Source organism: Vipera ursinii (assembly GCF_947247035.1).
Source record: "Vipera ursinii genome assembly, chromosome: 2".
Taxonomy (NCBI): domain Eukaryota; kingdom Metazoa; phylum Chordata; class Lepidosauria; order Squamata; family Viperidae; genus Vipera; species Vipera ursinii.
This window is the reverse complement of record NC_139513.1, coordinates 193,045,931-193,062,476: the sequence shown is the minus strand read 5'-3', so window position 1 is coordinate 193,062,476 and position 16,546 is coordinate 193,045,931. Positions and strand designations below refer to the sequence as shown.

The following is a 16,546-nucleotide window of genomic DNA, read 5'->3' as shown; positions in this document are numbered from 1 at the left end:
TATTGCAAAATTATCTCCATTAAATCTATAACCGATTGAGTTGGTTGACTTAATGTAATAACCAAGTCATCTGCAAACGCTCTCAATCTGTAGTCTTGATCTTTAATTTTAACTCCCTTTATTTTATTTGAGTCACGTATCTTAATCAATAATATTTCCAATGTTAAAACAAACAGCAATGGTGACAACGGACATCCCTGTCTTGTACCCTTTTCAATTTTGCAAGCTTCTGTTAAACTACCATTAATTATTATTTGAGCTGTTTGTTTCTGATATATTGCCCTAATAGGTTGTAAAAACTTATCACCAAACTCCATCTTCTCTAAGACTTTAAGTAAAAATTGCCAATTCAATTGATCGAACGCCTTTTCAGCGTCCAAAAAAATCACTGCTGCAGGGACTTGATTATTTCTTTCCAAATATTCTAATAAGTTTACAATATGTCTCACATTATTTTTCATTTGTCTACCACTTATAAATCCTGTTTGATCGCTATAAATCATTTGCTGCATAACCTTCATTAATCTATTTGCTAAAATCTTTGCAAATATCTTATAATCAGTATTTAAAAGCAATATAGTTCTGTAATTTTCAGATTGGGTAAGATCTTGATCTTCCTTTGGAAGATCATCTACCTGGCTTATTAGCATTGTAAAAAGTATTATGTTTGACATATCGTAAATTAGTTGCCACTTGATCTGCCATCAAACTGCCCTCTTAACAAGTTAATTGCTTCTTTCAGCCTCTTATTAGATGAGTTCAAAATAAAAGCCTTCTCTTTCGTCTTTATTTCCTCCTCTAATGCTTTGCGCTTATATTCCAATCTACGTCTATATTTATTATTCAAATATATTAACACTCCTCTCATATAAGCTTTACTTGCATCCCAGACCATTTCAATGGGTGTACCCTTATGCATATTTATAATAAAAATTCTTTCATTTGTTTTTTACATTCTTCCATTCTTCATATCTAAACAAATTTTCATTTAACCTCCAAGATCTCCTATCTCCCTTCCCCTTGTCCAATTCCATCCATACTGGACTATGATCTGATAAAGTTCTTGGACATATCTTAATCTTCTTAACCCTAGAAAAAAAATCATTAGTAGTTAATACAAAGTCGATCCTGGAAAAGATTGATGTCTATCAGAAAAAAAAGTAAAATCCCTTTCTTCCACATTTCGTTCTCTCCAGACATCTCTCAATTCCAAATCATCTTTCATATCAAAAAAGGATTTAGGCAATCTAGCATGATTTGGAGTACTTTTAAAAGGTCCTTTTTATCTTTCTGTGTGTCCAGCACTCCATTCCAGTCGCCCATTAACATACATGATTTATAATCCCATTGAATTATTTTATTATGTAAAAGTTTGTAAAATTCTCCTTGTTGTTTCATTAGGTGCATATAATCCAATTAAAACTATTTTCTTCCCTTCTATTAAAAGTTCAATTATAATATATCTTCCTTGTTTATCTGCTTCAATTAGATTAGCTATTAAAGTCTTCTTCACATAAATAACTACACCATTTTTCTTTTCTGGAGCAGATGCAATAAACTGTATACCCAATCTAGAATTTATCAAATATTTTTGATCAGATACACAGATACGCATTTCCTGTAAACATATAACATCATTTTTAAATTGTTTCAAATACTGAAATATTTTCTTTCTCTTTTGTGGTGAATTTAAACCATTAACATTCCAAGTTAGAAACTTTGTCGCCATCTTTTGCAACTTGAAGCTTTCGGAGCATATCTTGCAGATCCACAATCAGCTGCCTCTTTGGTCTCGCTCCTCCCACTGCTTCACTAATAGATTCTTGAGTTGTAATTGTAGAATACTGTTTCTGTTGCTGTTGTTGTTGTTCCTTTCATCTGGTTGCAGCCCATGTCACTCTTTGAGCCTTTGATTCTTCTAATGGGACCAAGGGCTGTGCAATTTCCAGAGTTTGCTGTGCTTCTTTTGGAGTCAGCGAGGTGATTTCTTCACCTTGCTGTATACCTTCCGATTGTGTCTGTTGCGCTCCTTCTTCCTTTCCTCTTTTAAATTCTGGGGATGGCGGTGGGTCTGCTTTCAGTATATTACAATAAAAGTCTCATGCCTTCAGAACTGTATTAAGACGATATCTTGTACCAGCATAATTCACCACTATCCCAGTTAGTATCTCCCATATAAACTGGATCTGTCATTTTTTAAATTCATCTGTCAGGAAAACAAACTCCTTCCTTTTTCTTAAAATTCTTGGTGGAATTTCTTTCAAAATTAAGACCTCTTGATCAGCCACTTTAAATCTGTTATTATAAAAGGCTTGAATAATCGCATTTCTGATAATTCTCTTTGTGAAATAAACAACCACATCTCTTGGTAATTTTCTTTGCCTAGCAATCCAGGAGTTGACACGAAATATTTTATCTATTTCCAATATAAAATCTTCAACTTGCCAACCCAAAATAGGCGCCACAGCTTTTGCCAATATCTCTTCCAAATTTTCTTGTGGATTTTCTTTCAAACCTCTTATCCTCAAAGCAAACTCCATGTCTCTATATTCTATCATTACCACCTCATCATCAATTTTATCCATTTTATTCTCAGCTTCACACATTTTAGCCTCCAATATCAAATTGTTTTGCTTAACTTCTTCCACACATTCATCCAAACTCTCAATACAAACTGTCAGTCCTTGAAATGCCAGCAAAATATCCTCTTGTATTTCCTTATTCTTCTCATTAATGAGCTCTGCCATTTGCTCAGATATTTGCTCAGATTGAAGTTTTAAAGCATCTTTTAAATCTTTTAGTGTTAATGTGGGTGTAGGTGCTGTGGGGGGGGGTGGCATCAATGTCTGAAATCCAGATTGTTGAACTGGTGATGCCTCCGCACTTTTAGAAACAGTAAATCTACGTGGTTTGGAAGCCATTTTAACACCCAATTAACTTTCGTTTCTCACTTTCACTTTTCCACCCAAATTGCAACTTTGTTGCTTCACTGTTAAATATCCAAATCTTTTAAATCTCTTTTAAGCCAACTTCGTCTGTGAAGATCTGACCTGGAAAGTTAACACAAATCTCTTTTAAGCCAACTTCCTCTGTGAAGATCTGACCTGGAAAGTTAACACAACCCAGGTGGCTAGAAAGGCCCAACAGAGGCTTCACTTTCTTAGGGTCTTGCGGAAGAACAGGGTAGAACAACAGCTAATGACCCTCTTTTACCGGTCTACTATAGAGAGCGTCCTCTCATATGGTATTGTGGTTTGGTATGCTGGTCTGACAGCCACGGACAGGAAAGTATTACAGAGAGTAGTGAGCACAGCACAAGACATTGTGGGCTGTCCCCTGACACCACTGGATGACATCGCCAGGGCTCGTTGCCTTGGAAGAGTGAGGAAGATTCTCAGGGATGACTCACACCCTGGACGGTATCTCTTTACTCTCCTACCATCTGGTAGGAGATATAGGAGTATAGCCAGCCGTACCAACAGGCTGAAAAATAGCTTTATCCATGGGCTGTTAGGCTTTTAAATGGGATATAATCTCTGTGAACCTATGCAGAATTGACTTGGGAGGCCAGTGTGTGGTGTAATTGGTTCACATGGTGTGGTAGGATGGAGGGTTTGTTGTCACTGTGTGTTGGGGGGAAGCTCAGCTAAGCTCAATGTACACATGTTGTACTTTGACAATAAAGATTTATTATTATTCAAATGTTTTTAAAAGTCTTTTACAACTTTAAAAATCCACTTTCTGTCTTTCTCCTTGATCTTTTATTTTATTTTCCTTATTCTTTTGTTCTTCCCGCTTTCTCCAAAAAAAATTTTCCGGCACCATCTTCCTCCCCTTCTTTTAAGTTAAACCGGAGTTAAATATCATATACTTTCTGTTTCAATATTCTCCTGCTCAGCTCTGCCTGCGTCCAAGTAATCCAGAGTACAATATTGAGTGCAGGGATGGTTGCAGTGTCCTGCTCTGTTTTAAAGCCTTAAAACAGAGGAGTCCCCGAGTCCGAAGTTAATTCAGGCTCCGAGGGAGCTCTCACCCTTTGACCCCCAGATTGATAATTCTGGGGGTCTAGGGGAGCTCTACCTCTACCTGAATGCTCACCCTCCCCTCTTCTTCTGAGGGGAGGATTCCCAAACCATGAAACAGCTGATTGTCGCTGTTTTCGCGATTCGAACGGAACAACGGGGCTGACGGTCAGAAATGACCACCATCGATGGAGCCTTGTCACCCGGAAGTCCCCAGAATCACTTCTTTTTTATTTGTATAAATCTTATACAATTATCAATACTCAGGACTTAGAATGCCACCTTTTAATTAAATGAGGACTTCTATTTTTATCATTTATCAGTGTTTGGGAACTCATTGCTTGTAGTGGTGCCATTAAAACAGACTAACCAGAACCCAAATCAGCAATATTCATGGAGAGAGGAGCTTCCAATTGAGTTAGGACTGGTTTACTTTCTGACAAGTATGACTAAACTGTCTAATTCATATTCTTTTTACGAAAGTCTCTATGAGTCCATTTAGTTCACAAAGATCCTTCTTTTACTCTGGAAAGCTGAATTAGAGGTGGGATGATACCATCAGTTTTCAAAGCAAATGGAGAATATGTAATAAACATACAAAATGAAATGAAATGTTTTGATGTAAATAGGAGTATGGGTGGGAATAGAGATGGAAGTGAACAAATGCCATAATGAAACAGTTTAGGTAAGATGTAAAATAGTCAGTCAACAGTACTAAAGTGTTATAACGCAAATAATGGGAAATACATTTGAGGATTTTTAAATTCCTTCCCTTTCTTTTTTTAACTCTTTCATACACTTCCTGCTCTCTAAAAAATTGGATGACAGGGTACTCTGCAAGCTCTTACTTGTGCACTGAAAAATTAATACAACCTTGGGCATCACAGGATATAGTCAGCAGCTTCAGGTAGTATATTTATAGCTGTCATATCAAATACTCCAGATAGAACTTGCATAACAACTTTCATAATTAAACTTTCATAACATCACCTAAAATAAATTTGCATGTATCACTGAGAGTCTTCATTCATTGATCATTTCTAGAGAAGCAACCTTGTCAAATTTGTTGCCACAAAAGTGACAACCTACATTTATTAAAGTGGAGACTACAAAAGCATATGTCATAATCAATGTTGATTTCTAAGGTGCAACCCATAGCAAGCATTAACACCTGGATAACCATGTCTGGTCTCAGAAATTAAGCAGAATCGGGACTTGGTTGATTCTTAAGTACAGTAACTGGCCTCCAGGGAATACCAAGGTTGGAAGCTAGACTGGGCAGCAGCTAGCCCTGATTTGCTTTGATGGCAGCCTGGGGAGGGGAGAAAGAGGGATACAGGGAGGGGGATGAAAGGAACTAGAAGTGCCAACCGGAGACAAGGTTTGAATGATTTAAGGACACAGGCACAGGAATGGAATGTGAACACCCACCAAAGAGGCATCAAACTTTAGAACTGTTACCAAACCCACTAATTTGAACCTTATTGGACACTCTACAAGATAACCAGGGAGAGGCCCTGGGAAAAGGGAAAATTACTGGCTTTATGCAGGAATCCTCAGATATGGGTTTGCTTACGCTGTAACCACTTGGCTTTAGTAAAGATGTACCTTTCACTGCAAATGAAGTCAATGGTCTTTCTTTCCTAAACACCCACGCTGGGACAGGCCTAGAGAAGTCCAAATCATCATCATCATCCCAGAAGGCAAAACAAACAAAAGTCACCTAGACAGATCTATGAAGATACCAAATATCGCACTCTCCTTTTAAAGAGAGTATTATTTTTGATATATCTAATTGCTTTACAAGTCCTGAAAATGATTAATTAAACTATAAATCTATACACACATATGCACACAGTACTCCCATAGTTCTAACAAGAAAACAAAATGGATGTCTCCATGAAATAACTGGGAGCTGAGCTTAATTTGATGGAAACTGTACTTTTTCATGTCTTGATTAAATTAAATAACAGACATCCACTTGCAAAAGTCCCTGTGTTTTCTAGAGCTACTGCAAATGCATCACTTTTTTTCAATATCAGCAACTTCAAGAAGTGTGGGCGCTCCCCAGCCATCATGCTGGCTGTGGAATTCTGGGAGTGGAAGTCCACATATGTTGAAGTTGCTGAGGTTGAGAAATAACAGCTTACAGCATAAGTAAAGGAAAAGTAACATGTACAGAATGATGAAAGTGCAAATGCTGGTCCAAATTTGCCAACAACAAAGATGCCTCACAGTCCTCTCTGTGTATCACTGCCAGTACAATATGGAGGTCAAAATGAAGTACTTGAATCTTAGAGACCTGACTCTTTTTCAGTTTGCCCTACCACACATAATGCCTGTCGTTTTTGAAAGAATGAAATCAATCATTAAATATTTTTGCCATTTTGGCAACTGCCTCAAACCCACGGCAGCTCTTCCAAATCAGAAACTCACAGTACCTTCTTTAATGTTTTGAACTGAAAGGGACAGGATACATGATTTTCAGCATGATTTTCTACAAGATAGCCAGGTTAGATGTAGGTGCTAACTTAGACTTTCATGGCTAAGTTCTTCCTTAGCCATGAAAGCCTTCTTGGTGACTTTGGGCCAGTCATTTTCTCTCAGCTCAATTCACCTCACAGGATTGTTGTGGGTTAAACAGAAAGAAATATTGTGTATGTTCACTGCCTTGAGTTATTTATAAAAAAAGTTAATTATTTTTCATATGAAACTAATTTATACCCTCAATATTTAGGGCAGAAACTGCAAGGTCTTACTCCTTTTCTTTTTTCTATGAAGTGGCAAAGAGCTAAACCTTTTCATAGATAATGGAGAATCTTAGAACAGTCTGTTTACTAAACCATTTCCTAAACATTTGTCAACTTGTGAACCAACCATCACAATTATTTTTACATAATTCTACAATTTTCTAGAGCTGCAATCTGAATTCAGCATGTTGCATTTTGGTACATATTTTTTCTGCAGATATAAGCTGTGTGAGAGAATCGTAGGGAGAGTGGCAGCTGACGAAGGAAGAAAACAATTATTGTATGCAGAGAACAAGCCCAAGGCCCATCATAGCACCTTCAGCCATATAATCACTGCCAGGTCATCCTCAACTCTTGACATTTCTGTATGCAGACCTATAAAGCAAGGATTGCCAGATCCCTGGAATAAAAGATTCAGGGAAAAGATTTGGAAGAACCACTTTCTGGGGTTCTTCTGTAACCAAGCTTAAATCAGCAGATGGAAGCAGCATACAAGTACTCGGCCTATACGTATATGTATGATAATCTTCAATCTAGTGATCTCCATAGGAGTTGGAGCTGAAACAGCTGTAATTCCCAACTATTAGGATTGGACTGGGAGGTTTAAGGGATGTTATTCTAAGAAAAAAAAAACTGCTTTACCACATTCAGTTCTAAAATAGAGGCAAAGGTAGTAAGGAGCTATCTTACATTTTCTTATCTGGAGCTAGGCCAAAACAAAGCCTCATTTTAAAAAAAGGAAGAATTAACATAAATATATAATTACATCTAACTTCCAAGTCAAAGTAACTTTAGTATTACGTTTAGCCTTAGGTGTTAATAACAGTTCATTAAAGCAAATCCATGGTACAGAAATATTCTTCTATTGAATATTGTGCAAGATTCCCAGAGTTTATTTTTTTAAAAAAAAGAATGTCATACATGTAAATACCAGCTGTTTTCTCATTATGTGAAGTCTGTATCATTATGTGAAATCTTAACTTTGCATGCATGAGGCAGCTCACTGTTATTTTTGGTATTCTGTAAAATGACAAGGTTAATTTTTCCTGAATTTCTCCATAAAATTCCATTTTGATTTGACGTTTAGGAGCTCTGCCCATGCCAAATGTTGTTCTTGCTTAAATAAATGAACTTTGCAGGAAAAGGGTTCAATGTTGACAACATTGCTCTCTAACTGGAATGTCCTTTACAATCAGATTATCATTGGTTATTTCAAAGATTGTACCTTAGAAATGATGCTAGGAGAGAATTTGAAAAAGAAATGTTACTTTACTTATTTATTTGCTTCACTAACTCCCATCTCTCATCAGTAGAAGTTGGGGGATGGGAAGAATATATTTTGTGCCAGGCTTGTTTATATGATAGTTTTAAAGATGAGTTTTGCTTTGTTTTGTTTACAGAATAGATGAATGAATTAATTTCATGTACTTTTCTTCAGTGCTTTTTACTCCCAGGCGCTAGTACTAATTCCTTGTTACTTCTCCTTTCCTCTGCCTTAAAACCCATTAATGTTGTTCTGAGATTTGACATATGTATTTCTAATCACATGATCTACTTTCACTCTCAATGTTATTCCTTCTCATAATATTGAGACATATCAAGAACCTCCAAGAATATTTTAGAAGACCTATGAATTAATACTAAAGACAAATCAAGTTGACAAGCATTTATCCAAATAGTCACCAGGAATGAAGCCTGACACCATGACAAAATGCTCTGTGAAATTTGGCAAAAATAATATTTAATAGTAATCTGCTTTATGTTAAAATTTTCTTCTGTTTTAGCTAAAAAGAAAACAGATTCTGAAGCATGTGGTTTAAAAGTCCCTATTGTGAATACTATGGTAGTTAGCATTTTCTTATGCTCTAGTTCTGGCAAATTTCAATCTGTTCTGATTTAAAAGGTTTAAAAGTTATTATGCTTTTCCAACAGCAGGGAGACAGCTATTTTTCTCAGTTTGGTTTCAAAATTGGGAACCAAGTAGAATGGGCTGTCTCCTGGACTAAGACAGACACAAGGATCTCACTGCAAAGTAAGTGAAATGTATGTGATATATATTCTACCATCAAAAAAGTTCTCATTGGAACATTGAGCAATTAACATAAAGTGTGAGTTATCTAAGTAATAAGAAAAAAATAATCTCATCAAGTTTGTATTTGTTTATATATTGCTTAAGGATAATCTCTATCACTTGCGATTGATCTTACCTTAAAATATGTTTAGCTTAAACAAATCCAGCACAACATATTCAAAGGGGGGGAGATGGAAGTCAAATATTGTAAATGAAAATATCTGACAAACCAAGATCAGTGCAGCCAGACCCCAAAGATGACTCATTACATTAAATATCATTACATTTCAAAAGCAGTTGTAGATAACTTGTTGGAATGAATTCTGAGTCTGGCTGTAAATGAACTAGAGTACAAGCTAAAAAAAACTCTCTGCTTCTGATAATTTCTCTATCCTAGAGTTAAGTCTGGCTCCAAAAACATGTATACACACAAAAAATCCATTTTAGCTGGTAGACGTTTGTGTTGTGGTAGTGATAGAGACGAAGTGTATCTTTTCATTCTAAATATCAGGAGCTAATTAGCAACATATCTTTTAGTTCGCAAATTAAAGCAACTAATGCCTGAGAAGATAAATGCTAAAATAAGGTGAGCAAAGAGAGAAAAGTGGGCTCCATCCTACCTGCGGCGATGTCCTCATGATTTGACTTTTGAATTCTTTGCAAAGCTTCTCTCTTTCTCCGTGTCCTTTACTCCACCTTCTCCTTAGGGGTTAGCAAAGTATATCATTTCAGAGCAGAGACCAAGCTTTCTGCTCTTATTCTGGCTGGAGGCAAGACAGAGGAGGAGATGAAGGAGGAGTGGCGGGGAAACTGGTCAAAATAACATCCCTGAAGGAAAAAGAAGCAGATAACTTTCACACCCACTTCTTCTTTGTGTCATGGTTTCCTCCTGGAATGTACAGTTCAAACACACTTTCTACTCCTTGGAATGGAACTTATATATCCTTTTTCTCCAGTAACTGCACAGCAACTTCATTGCCTGCAATGGTTTCAAGACTGCAACCCCTGGCTGTCATTTTGCTGCTCTGTCCCCCCCCCCTCAGGGATATTATCTCTTCCTCACATGCACATGGAGACACACCCAATGCTAGGACCCAACTGCTCAACCACACTTGACATTCAATCCATAATTTGCCCTCATAATTGTCCTGCTGCTGCCTATTACCCATCTTGCCACAACTTTGCATGCCTCCTTTGATCTGATATATTTTCTGCATCCTGCCTGTTCCAACTCGCCATGCTGGGCCCTCAGCTTTCCGTTAACATTAAGGTACAAATAATGCAAGCTTTGACTTCCACTGATCCGTCTCCTTTTTCTGCCCAGTTTCTAAAACAAGTGATACTATAAATGTATTTCAGTGACTGACATTAACACAATATTCTCTTTATGTGAATAGAAAATTCATAAACCACTTTTGAAATATGCAGCCATCCAAAATGCTAGACTTCATTATATTAGTCTGGTAAGCTTCTTCTCACTGGAAAGCACCCTTGGACAGACGTTTTGTGGCAAAGAAAGTGAATGCTTAATTTTCCTTTTGTCAACAGCTTTCTTCTAGCTCCTTCTAGATGGAGCACCAATGATTATGTTACCTAGTCCAGTAACAAAATCTCTACAAGCAAATAACTAAGCTCAGAGAGCAGCAAGGACTCCTGAGTTCTATTTTTTTCATTCTTCTCATCTCATTTCTTAACCCATGATTACACATGCAAAGAAACGTTAGAAGATATTGTTCTCTGCTTCTAAATGTCTCTCTCTGGAGAACATGGCAATAATGTGCCATCAGACTCCTTTTACATATGGCTACAGTGTAACTTGCAAATTCAGCCTGTTTAGGTCAAATTTTCTGCCCTCAATAACTGTGCCCAATAATTCTGTTTAATTTGATTAGGAGGAAATTTTGCTTTTTTAAAAATTTGGGGGGTTTTTTGCTTATGAGATTTAGAAGCCACCTGACTCCAGAACAACTCTGAGAACTTTATCCTAAGAAAAATAATAATCAATAAAAAGGTTGTATAAGTCTGGACAAATATCACTTCCTATATTCTCCTTATAACATTATAAACCTAGACTAGGACACACCCCCAGATAGTAGAAGAAGAAGAAGAAGAAGAAGAAGAAGAAGAAGAAGAAGAAGAAGAAGAAGAAGAAGAAGAAGAAGAAGAAGAAGAAGAAGAAGAAGAAGAAGAAGAAGAAGTAGAAGTTCCTTGAATATGCTGAGGAAAGTTAGGGTTTTTTATTTTCCTCCTTAGCATAGTATTTTTCTGTGAAGTTTTTTCATCTTTCAATTATATAACTTCCATCTGATATCAGTAGAGATAATCCCAGAAAAAAATTATATATAGGATACACCCACTGCTGAACCTCCAATAAGGGCTTTATACTAACTTAGAATTAGCTTCAAATTTCAACAAATATATTAAGGCAGACATGTCAAACACAAGGCCCGGGGGCCGGATCCGGCCCGCGAAGTGGTTTTATGCGGCCCGCGAAGCCATCCTGGAAACAGTGAGGGAACAGCCCCCGCTGCCTTGGCCCCCACTGCCTTGGCCCTGGCCCAGAGACCCTCCTTCCTCCAGAGACCCCCAGATCTGTCCCACTCCTGCCCAGGCCCCCATAGGCACCCTTGATGCCAACAATGTAGAGCTGGCCATGCCCATCCAGTAGGCCATACGCACTCTAAGCACGCCCACCCAGTAGGCCACGCCCACCCTGGCCACACCCACCCGGCCCCCTAAGGGCAACCGCAATGCTGATGCGGCCCTCAATGAAATTGAGTTTGACACCCCTGTATTAAGGGATAAAGACTATTTAATTCTGATTTTGCGTCATCACCCTTAAAACCACCGGAAAAACTTTTGTAAATGTTTCCAGATTGCTCTGAAAACACTTGTTTCTGCTTCAGCTTTTATTCTTTTTCTTTATAGGTGATACTTTTTTGACAGATCCCATCATTGCACTCTCCCCAATCTCACATCTAATACTGATGATGGCACATTATAAGAATGCAAAGCATCAATACGCTTTAAGGCGGTGTTCAATCAGGGTTGACAGAAGTGAAAGAGAATAAATAGGTCTAAAAGTATTGCTCAACAAGAACACGTAGGAACATGAAAGGGGCAAGAATTTGCAGATTCTCACTGTGGCTCATTGATGCACCAATTGCTACCAACAAATGCCTTCACAAGAAGGCAGGATGTCTATGCAGAAGTGCTGAAGAGAGCACGGAAGGTGCAAGGCTGACATTGTTGATGATCCATGATTACCAGTCCAGAGCCCAGGTAAACAGATCCACTGGATCAACTGCATCAAGCCCACTATGAAGCTTTCCTTTGAAACTGCTTCTCTCTAACAATTTAAATGACACTGCAGATTACTTCCCATGCTCTCCATAGCTCTTGCATGATGGAAGTCTAAAGGCAGAGTAGAAACCCAGAACACTCAACACTGTGACCTTGGGAGCAGAAATTAGGAAGAACATTCCAGCACCAATACTTGATTGAGATGTAAAATAATGCTTATGTGTTGCTGATAGCGACTGAACTTCAGAAATACTATTAAGCCAATATTATATCTTACTCCAAGGAGGGAAAGGTGGGAGAGGGCAGAAGGGGAGTATCACACCACACACTTTGAGTCAGCTTCTGCTTGGTGAAGGCCAAAGAATGATCTCTGTTACAACTTGGAGCTGGACCTTGACCTTAGAAAAAAATGCAAGGGCAAAAATGGGACGGAAACCCCAATCTTGTGATACAACATACCAAGCATAGTCTATCTTTCATTCCTGCAGGGTAATCTGGCACGGCAGTTGTTGGTTCTGCTGTCATTGTGTTTGCAATGGCACAAGAACATGGATTTGAAAGGAATATTTTATATCTCCGAGTAATTAATTTTATTGTAGCTTACAGAAGGAAAGAGGAGGAGGCACCTTCATTTTTTTTCAGGGCAATGTACAATAACTGATCAATCTAAATCTAAACTGATTAGCAATTAGAAAATAACTCCAGCAACATTTGTTTATTTTTTTAAAAAAAATTATATAGCTGCCTATCTCATATGAAACTCTGGGCAGTTCCCAATATGGATTGTATAAGATAAACCACAAATCCAGTGAGCTGCATGAGGATACCATTTATCGTTGCGTTAAACCTTTATGGTAAGTCTATCCACTGGGTTAGTCACAAGAGACAAAAAGAAACCAGGTAAAAGCATAATTCAGGTTGAATATTCTGATTATTATTATATATTCATTGCAGCTTTCTTTTGTAGTCCCCAGACCTGTGCAGAACCTCCAGCCCTGCAGCCAAGATTTTGAACTGTGCAGGTGAAAGGGTCATCTTCGTGCTCTTCTTTTTTGTTCTCTGCTCTGCGAGGTAATGAAAGCAAATAAAACAACAGTGTGAATGGCTTGCCAAAGGAGCTGAACAGCAGGGACATGGAGTGACCTTTTGTGGACATCTAGGCTTTATTTAAATATACAATAATGTAGTTAATAAAGTATTTGATATTAGCAACTGCAAAACTGGATGTCTGGGCTTGTATCCCTAATCCATCTCTTTCAGGAGGTTCCTGTCATTTCTTTGTTTACTGGTGCCTTGCTTCTCAGGAATGGCAGAACAGGCGTTCATTGGAAGACTGCAGGTTAAAATGTGCCTTCTCTTCCCCCAAACATTGTTTAAAATACCACTTGTACTTCTCTCTGGAGCAACATTTTCTTCTGCAACTACTAAGTTCCCGGGATAGGAAACTTCAGAAGATCTTTAGCTACCTAAAAGTCTATTCCATCACATTGTTACTATTAGCTTCCTCTGATCCAGTTGACCTTTTGAAAGATTTCATGCACAAGAGAGAAATGATTGGGTTCCTGGGCACAAATGATCCCTGCCATGAGGAAAGAAAAAAGAATCCTTACAGTTCTCATAACCCCATTCTGTGGGTACACAAAAGGAAATGTGGTGCTTATAGCTTTAACTCATGCAGAAAGCCTATTTACTCAAAGCCATCCATGATCGGCAGATAAATCAAAATGAAGATAAAAATGCTCAGGAACATTATTGCAGCAGCTCATTCTTTAGTATCTACTAAAGGGCAGCAGCTCTTGGAGCTAAGGCAATAGAGCTAAGCCATTGCTATTCTGATGGAGAAAGAAAAGTTGTAGTAGCCCATCAGTGCTGCCCCCTCATAATCCTTGACAAATAATATCATGGAAATCCTTAAGATTGGTATCAAAATTCAGATTCCACTCTTATGCTTCTCTTGGAAGAATCATAGAGTTGGAAAATGTCTATGGAGATTTCAATCATCCAGGTCATGGTTGTCCCAAATGTGCTTTTCTAAAAGGCAACTTTTTAAAATCCCATTTATATCCCGCCCTTCTCCGAAGACTCAGGGCAGCTTACAATCTAAAGCACAATGTGCTTAGCAATAGCCTTCATTCTATGTATATGCCTGCTTATTAGGGCTTTCGCCCCCCCCCAAGCAGCATTTTTACAAAGTCAGCTTATTGCCCCCAACAATCTGGGTCCTCATTTTACCTACCTCGGAAGGATGGAAGGCTGAGTCAACCTTGAGCCTGGTGGGATGCGAACCTGCACTAATTGCAGGCAGCTGGTGTTACTTAAGGAGGCATTATTTATTTATTTTATTTATTTTAATTCCATTTATATCCCGCCCTTCTCCGAAGACTCAGGGCCCACTGCTCCACCAACTTGACTTTCTTGGAGAGTTTTTTCCCTTGAAAACATTTTATTTCTCATCCAGAAGCAAAACTTTTTCTTTTTTTTTTTATTGAAAAGTTTTAAAATACAGTTTTCCTTTAAAAAACCCCCCTTCCCCCTCCCTCCTCCCCCCACCACCCCCCTCCCCCCCTCCCTCCTTCCCCCCTACCTCCCCCCCTCCCCCCCTCCCCCCCCCGACTTCCCAGAGCTAAATACAAGGTATATATATAAAAAAAAGCAATCATAAACAACCATATACTAGCAACTATAAATTCTAAAATCCATCACTCTCTAGCTTATATAGGATAAAACAAACCTTAGCATTATTAAATATATATAAAAAACTAAAATAGAAAAAGAAAAAAGAAAACGAAAGAAGACTTATTCGAATGCTACATAAAACTTCTTAACCCTATACTTGTTCTGGATAAACTCAATCCATTTTCTCCATTCCATAATATAACGTTCTTGCGAATGATCTTTCAAATAGGCCGAAATCTTCGCCATCTCTGCCAGGTCGGAAACCTTTAAAGTCCACTCTTCTATGGTCGGCAGTTCCTCTTTCTTCCAGTATTGGCCTATCAAAAGTCTTGCCGCCGTAATTAAGTTCAACATCAGCTTGGTGTCCACAACTGTAGCGTCTGCAATTATTCCCAACAGAAAAAGTTGCGGACAAAACTTTATCCTCTGTTTAAGAATCTTCTGCATATTCCACCAGACTTTTATCCAAAAAGCCTTAACCTTCTTACATGTCCACCATATGTGAAAGTATGTTGCATCTTCCTCACCTCACCTCCAACATTTAGGCTGATAATTCGGATACATACTTGCAAGCTTTTTAGGATCTAGATGCCATCTATAAAACATTTTGTAAAAATTCTCTCTTAGATTTTGAGCTTGAGTAAATTTAACGTTCCTCACCCAAATCTTTTCCCACGTGTCCATTGAGATAACTTCCTGGATGTTTTGGGCCCATTTTATCATACAATCCTTAACAAGCTCTGTTTCTGAGTCAATCTCTATCAATGCAAGATATATCCGTTTAATATGTGCTGATCCCTGATTTCTAATCTGCTTTATCAAGTTTTCATCAGTCATTGTAAATCCATTTTTCTGGTCTTCTTTCCACCTGGCCTGTAGTTGAATATATTGAAACCAAGTTTGAACAACCTTCTCTTCTCGCAAGAGGCTATATGATTTCAAACACCAAACATTCCTTTCGAAACTTAAAATTTCCTTGTACGTAGTCACGTCATGTTTGAAACCAGCATGTATATTTTCTATTGCGTGTTTTGGAATTGCCCACAATGGTATCTTGCTGCTTAGCTTATGTCTATACTTCTTCCAAACTCTCAGCAATGCCTGTCTTAAAATATGAATCCTAAACACAGTATCTACCTTCTTATCATACAACAAATATGCATGCCAGCCAAACAACAAGTCATGGCCCTCAAGATTTAATAACCTCGATTGCGTCAAATTAATCCAATCACTTATTCCTACTAATGCAGCAGCTTCATAATATAATTTAAAATTAGGCAATTTAAGGCCACCTCTCTCACGAATATCCTGCATAATCTTAAGTTTAACTCGTGGCTTTTTCCCTGCCCACACAAATTTATTGATACCACGCTGCCATTCCTCCAAATTAGAATCTTTCTTAAGAATCGGTATCATTTGAAATAAAAATAAAAATTTGGGCAGGACATTCATTTTCACTGCTGCAATCCGTCCCAACAAAGACAATTGCAATTTTTGCCAACTCTCCAATTCTTTTTGAATTTTCCCCCATAGTTTTTCATAATTATTTTTATATAGCTTTGTATTAGAGGGCGACAAAATCACCCCCAGATATTTAACCCTCTTAACAATCTCAAATCCAGTTAATCCTTCTAAGAGAGCCTTCTGTGAAATTGTCATATTTCTAGCCAAAATTTTAGTTTTCTGTATATTTACTTTAAATCCAGAAACCCAGAAGCAAAACT

General features: G+C 37.9%; 1 protein-coding gene and 1 long non-coding RNA gene across 5 annotated transcripts in view; one reads left to right on the top strand and one right to left on the bottom strand.

Annotated features, from left to right (window-relative positions):
- KEL (Kell metallo-endopeptidase (Kell blood group)) overlaps positions 1-9,827 on the bottom strand; it is a 51,858-nt gene extending 42,031 nt beyond the window's left edge. For 2 of the 4 annotated variants that reach the window (XM_083352843.1, XM_083352841.1), the window contains exon 1: positions 9,464-9,817. In XM_083352843.1, the coding sequence (XP_083208969.1) occupies positions 9,464-9,481 (18 nt within the window). In that variant the 5' untranslated portion in view covers positions 9,482-9,817. Of the gene's footprint in view, positions 1-9,463 lie in introns of all 4 variants that reach the window. The other 2 variants (XM_083352842.1, XM_083352844.1) reach the window with 2 other exon arrangements.
- A 618-nt stretch (positions 9,828-10,445) lies between these two features.
- Positions 10,446-13,360, top strand: LOC310634463. The gene is made up of 3 exons (XR_014491234.1): positions 10,446-11,268; positions 11,643-12,125; positions 13,114-13,360. It is a non-coding gene; the product is annotated as an uncharacterized lncRNA (long non-coding RNA).
- Positions 13,361-16,546: the final 3,186 nt, after the last annotated feature.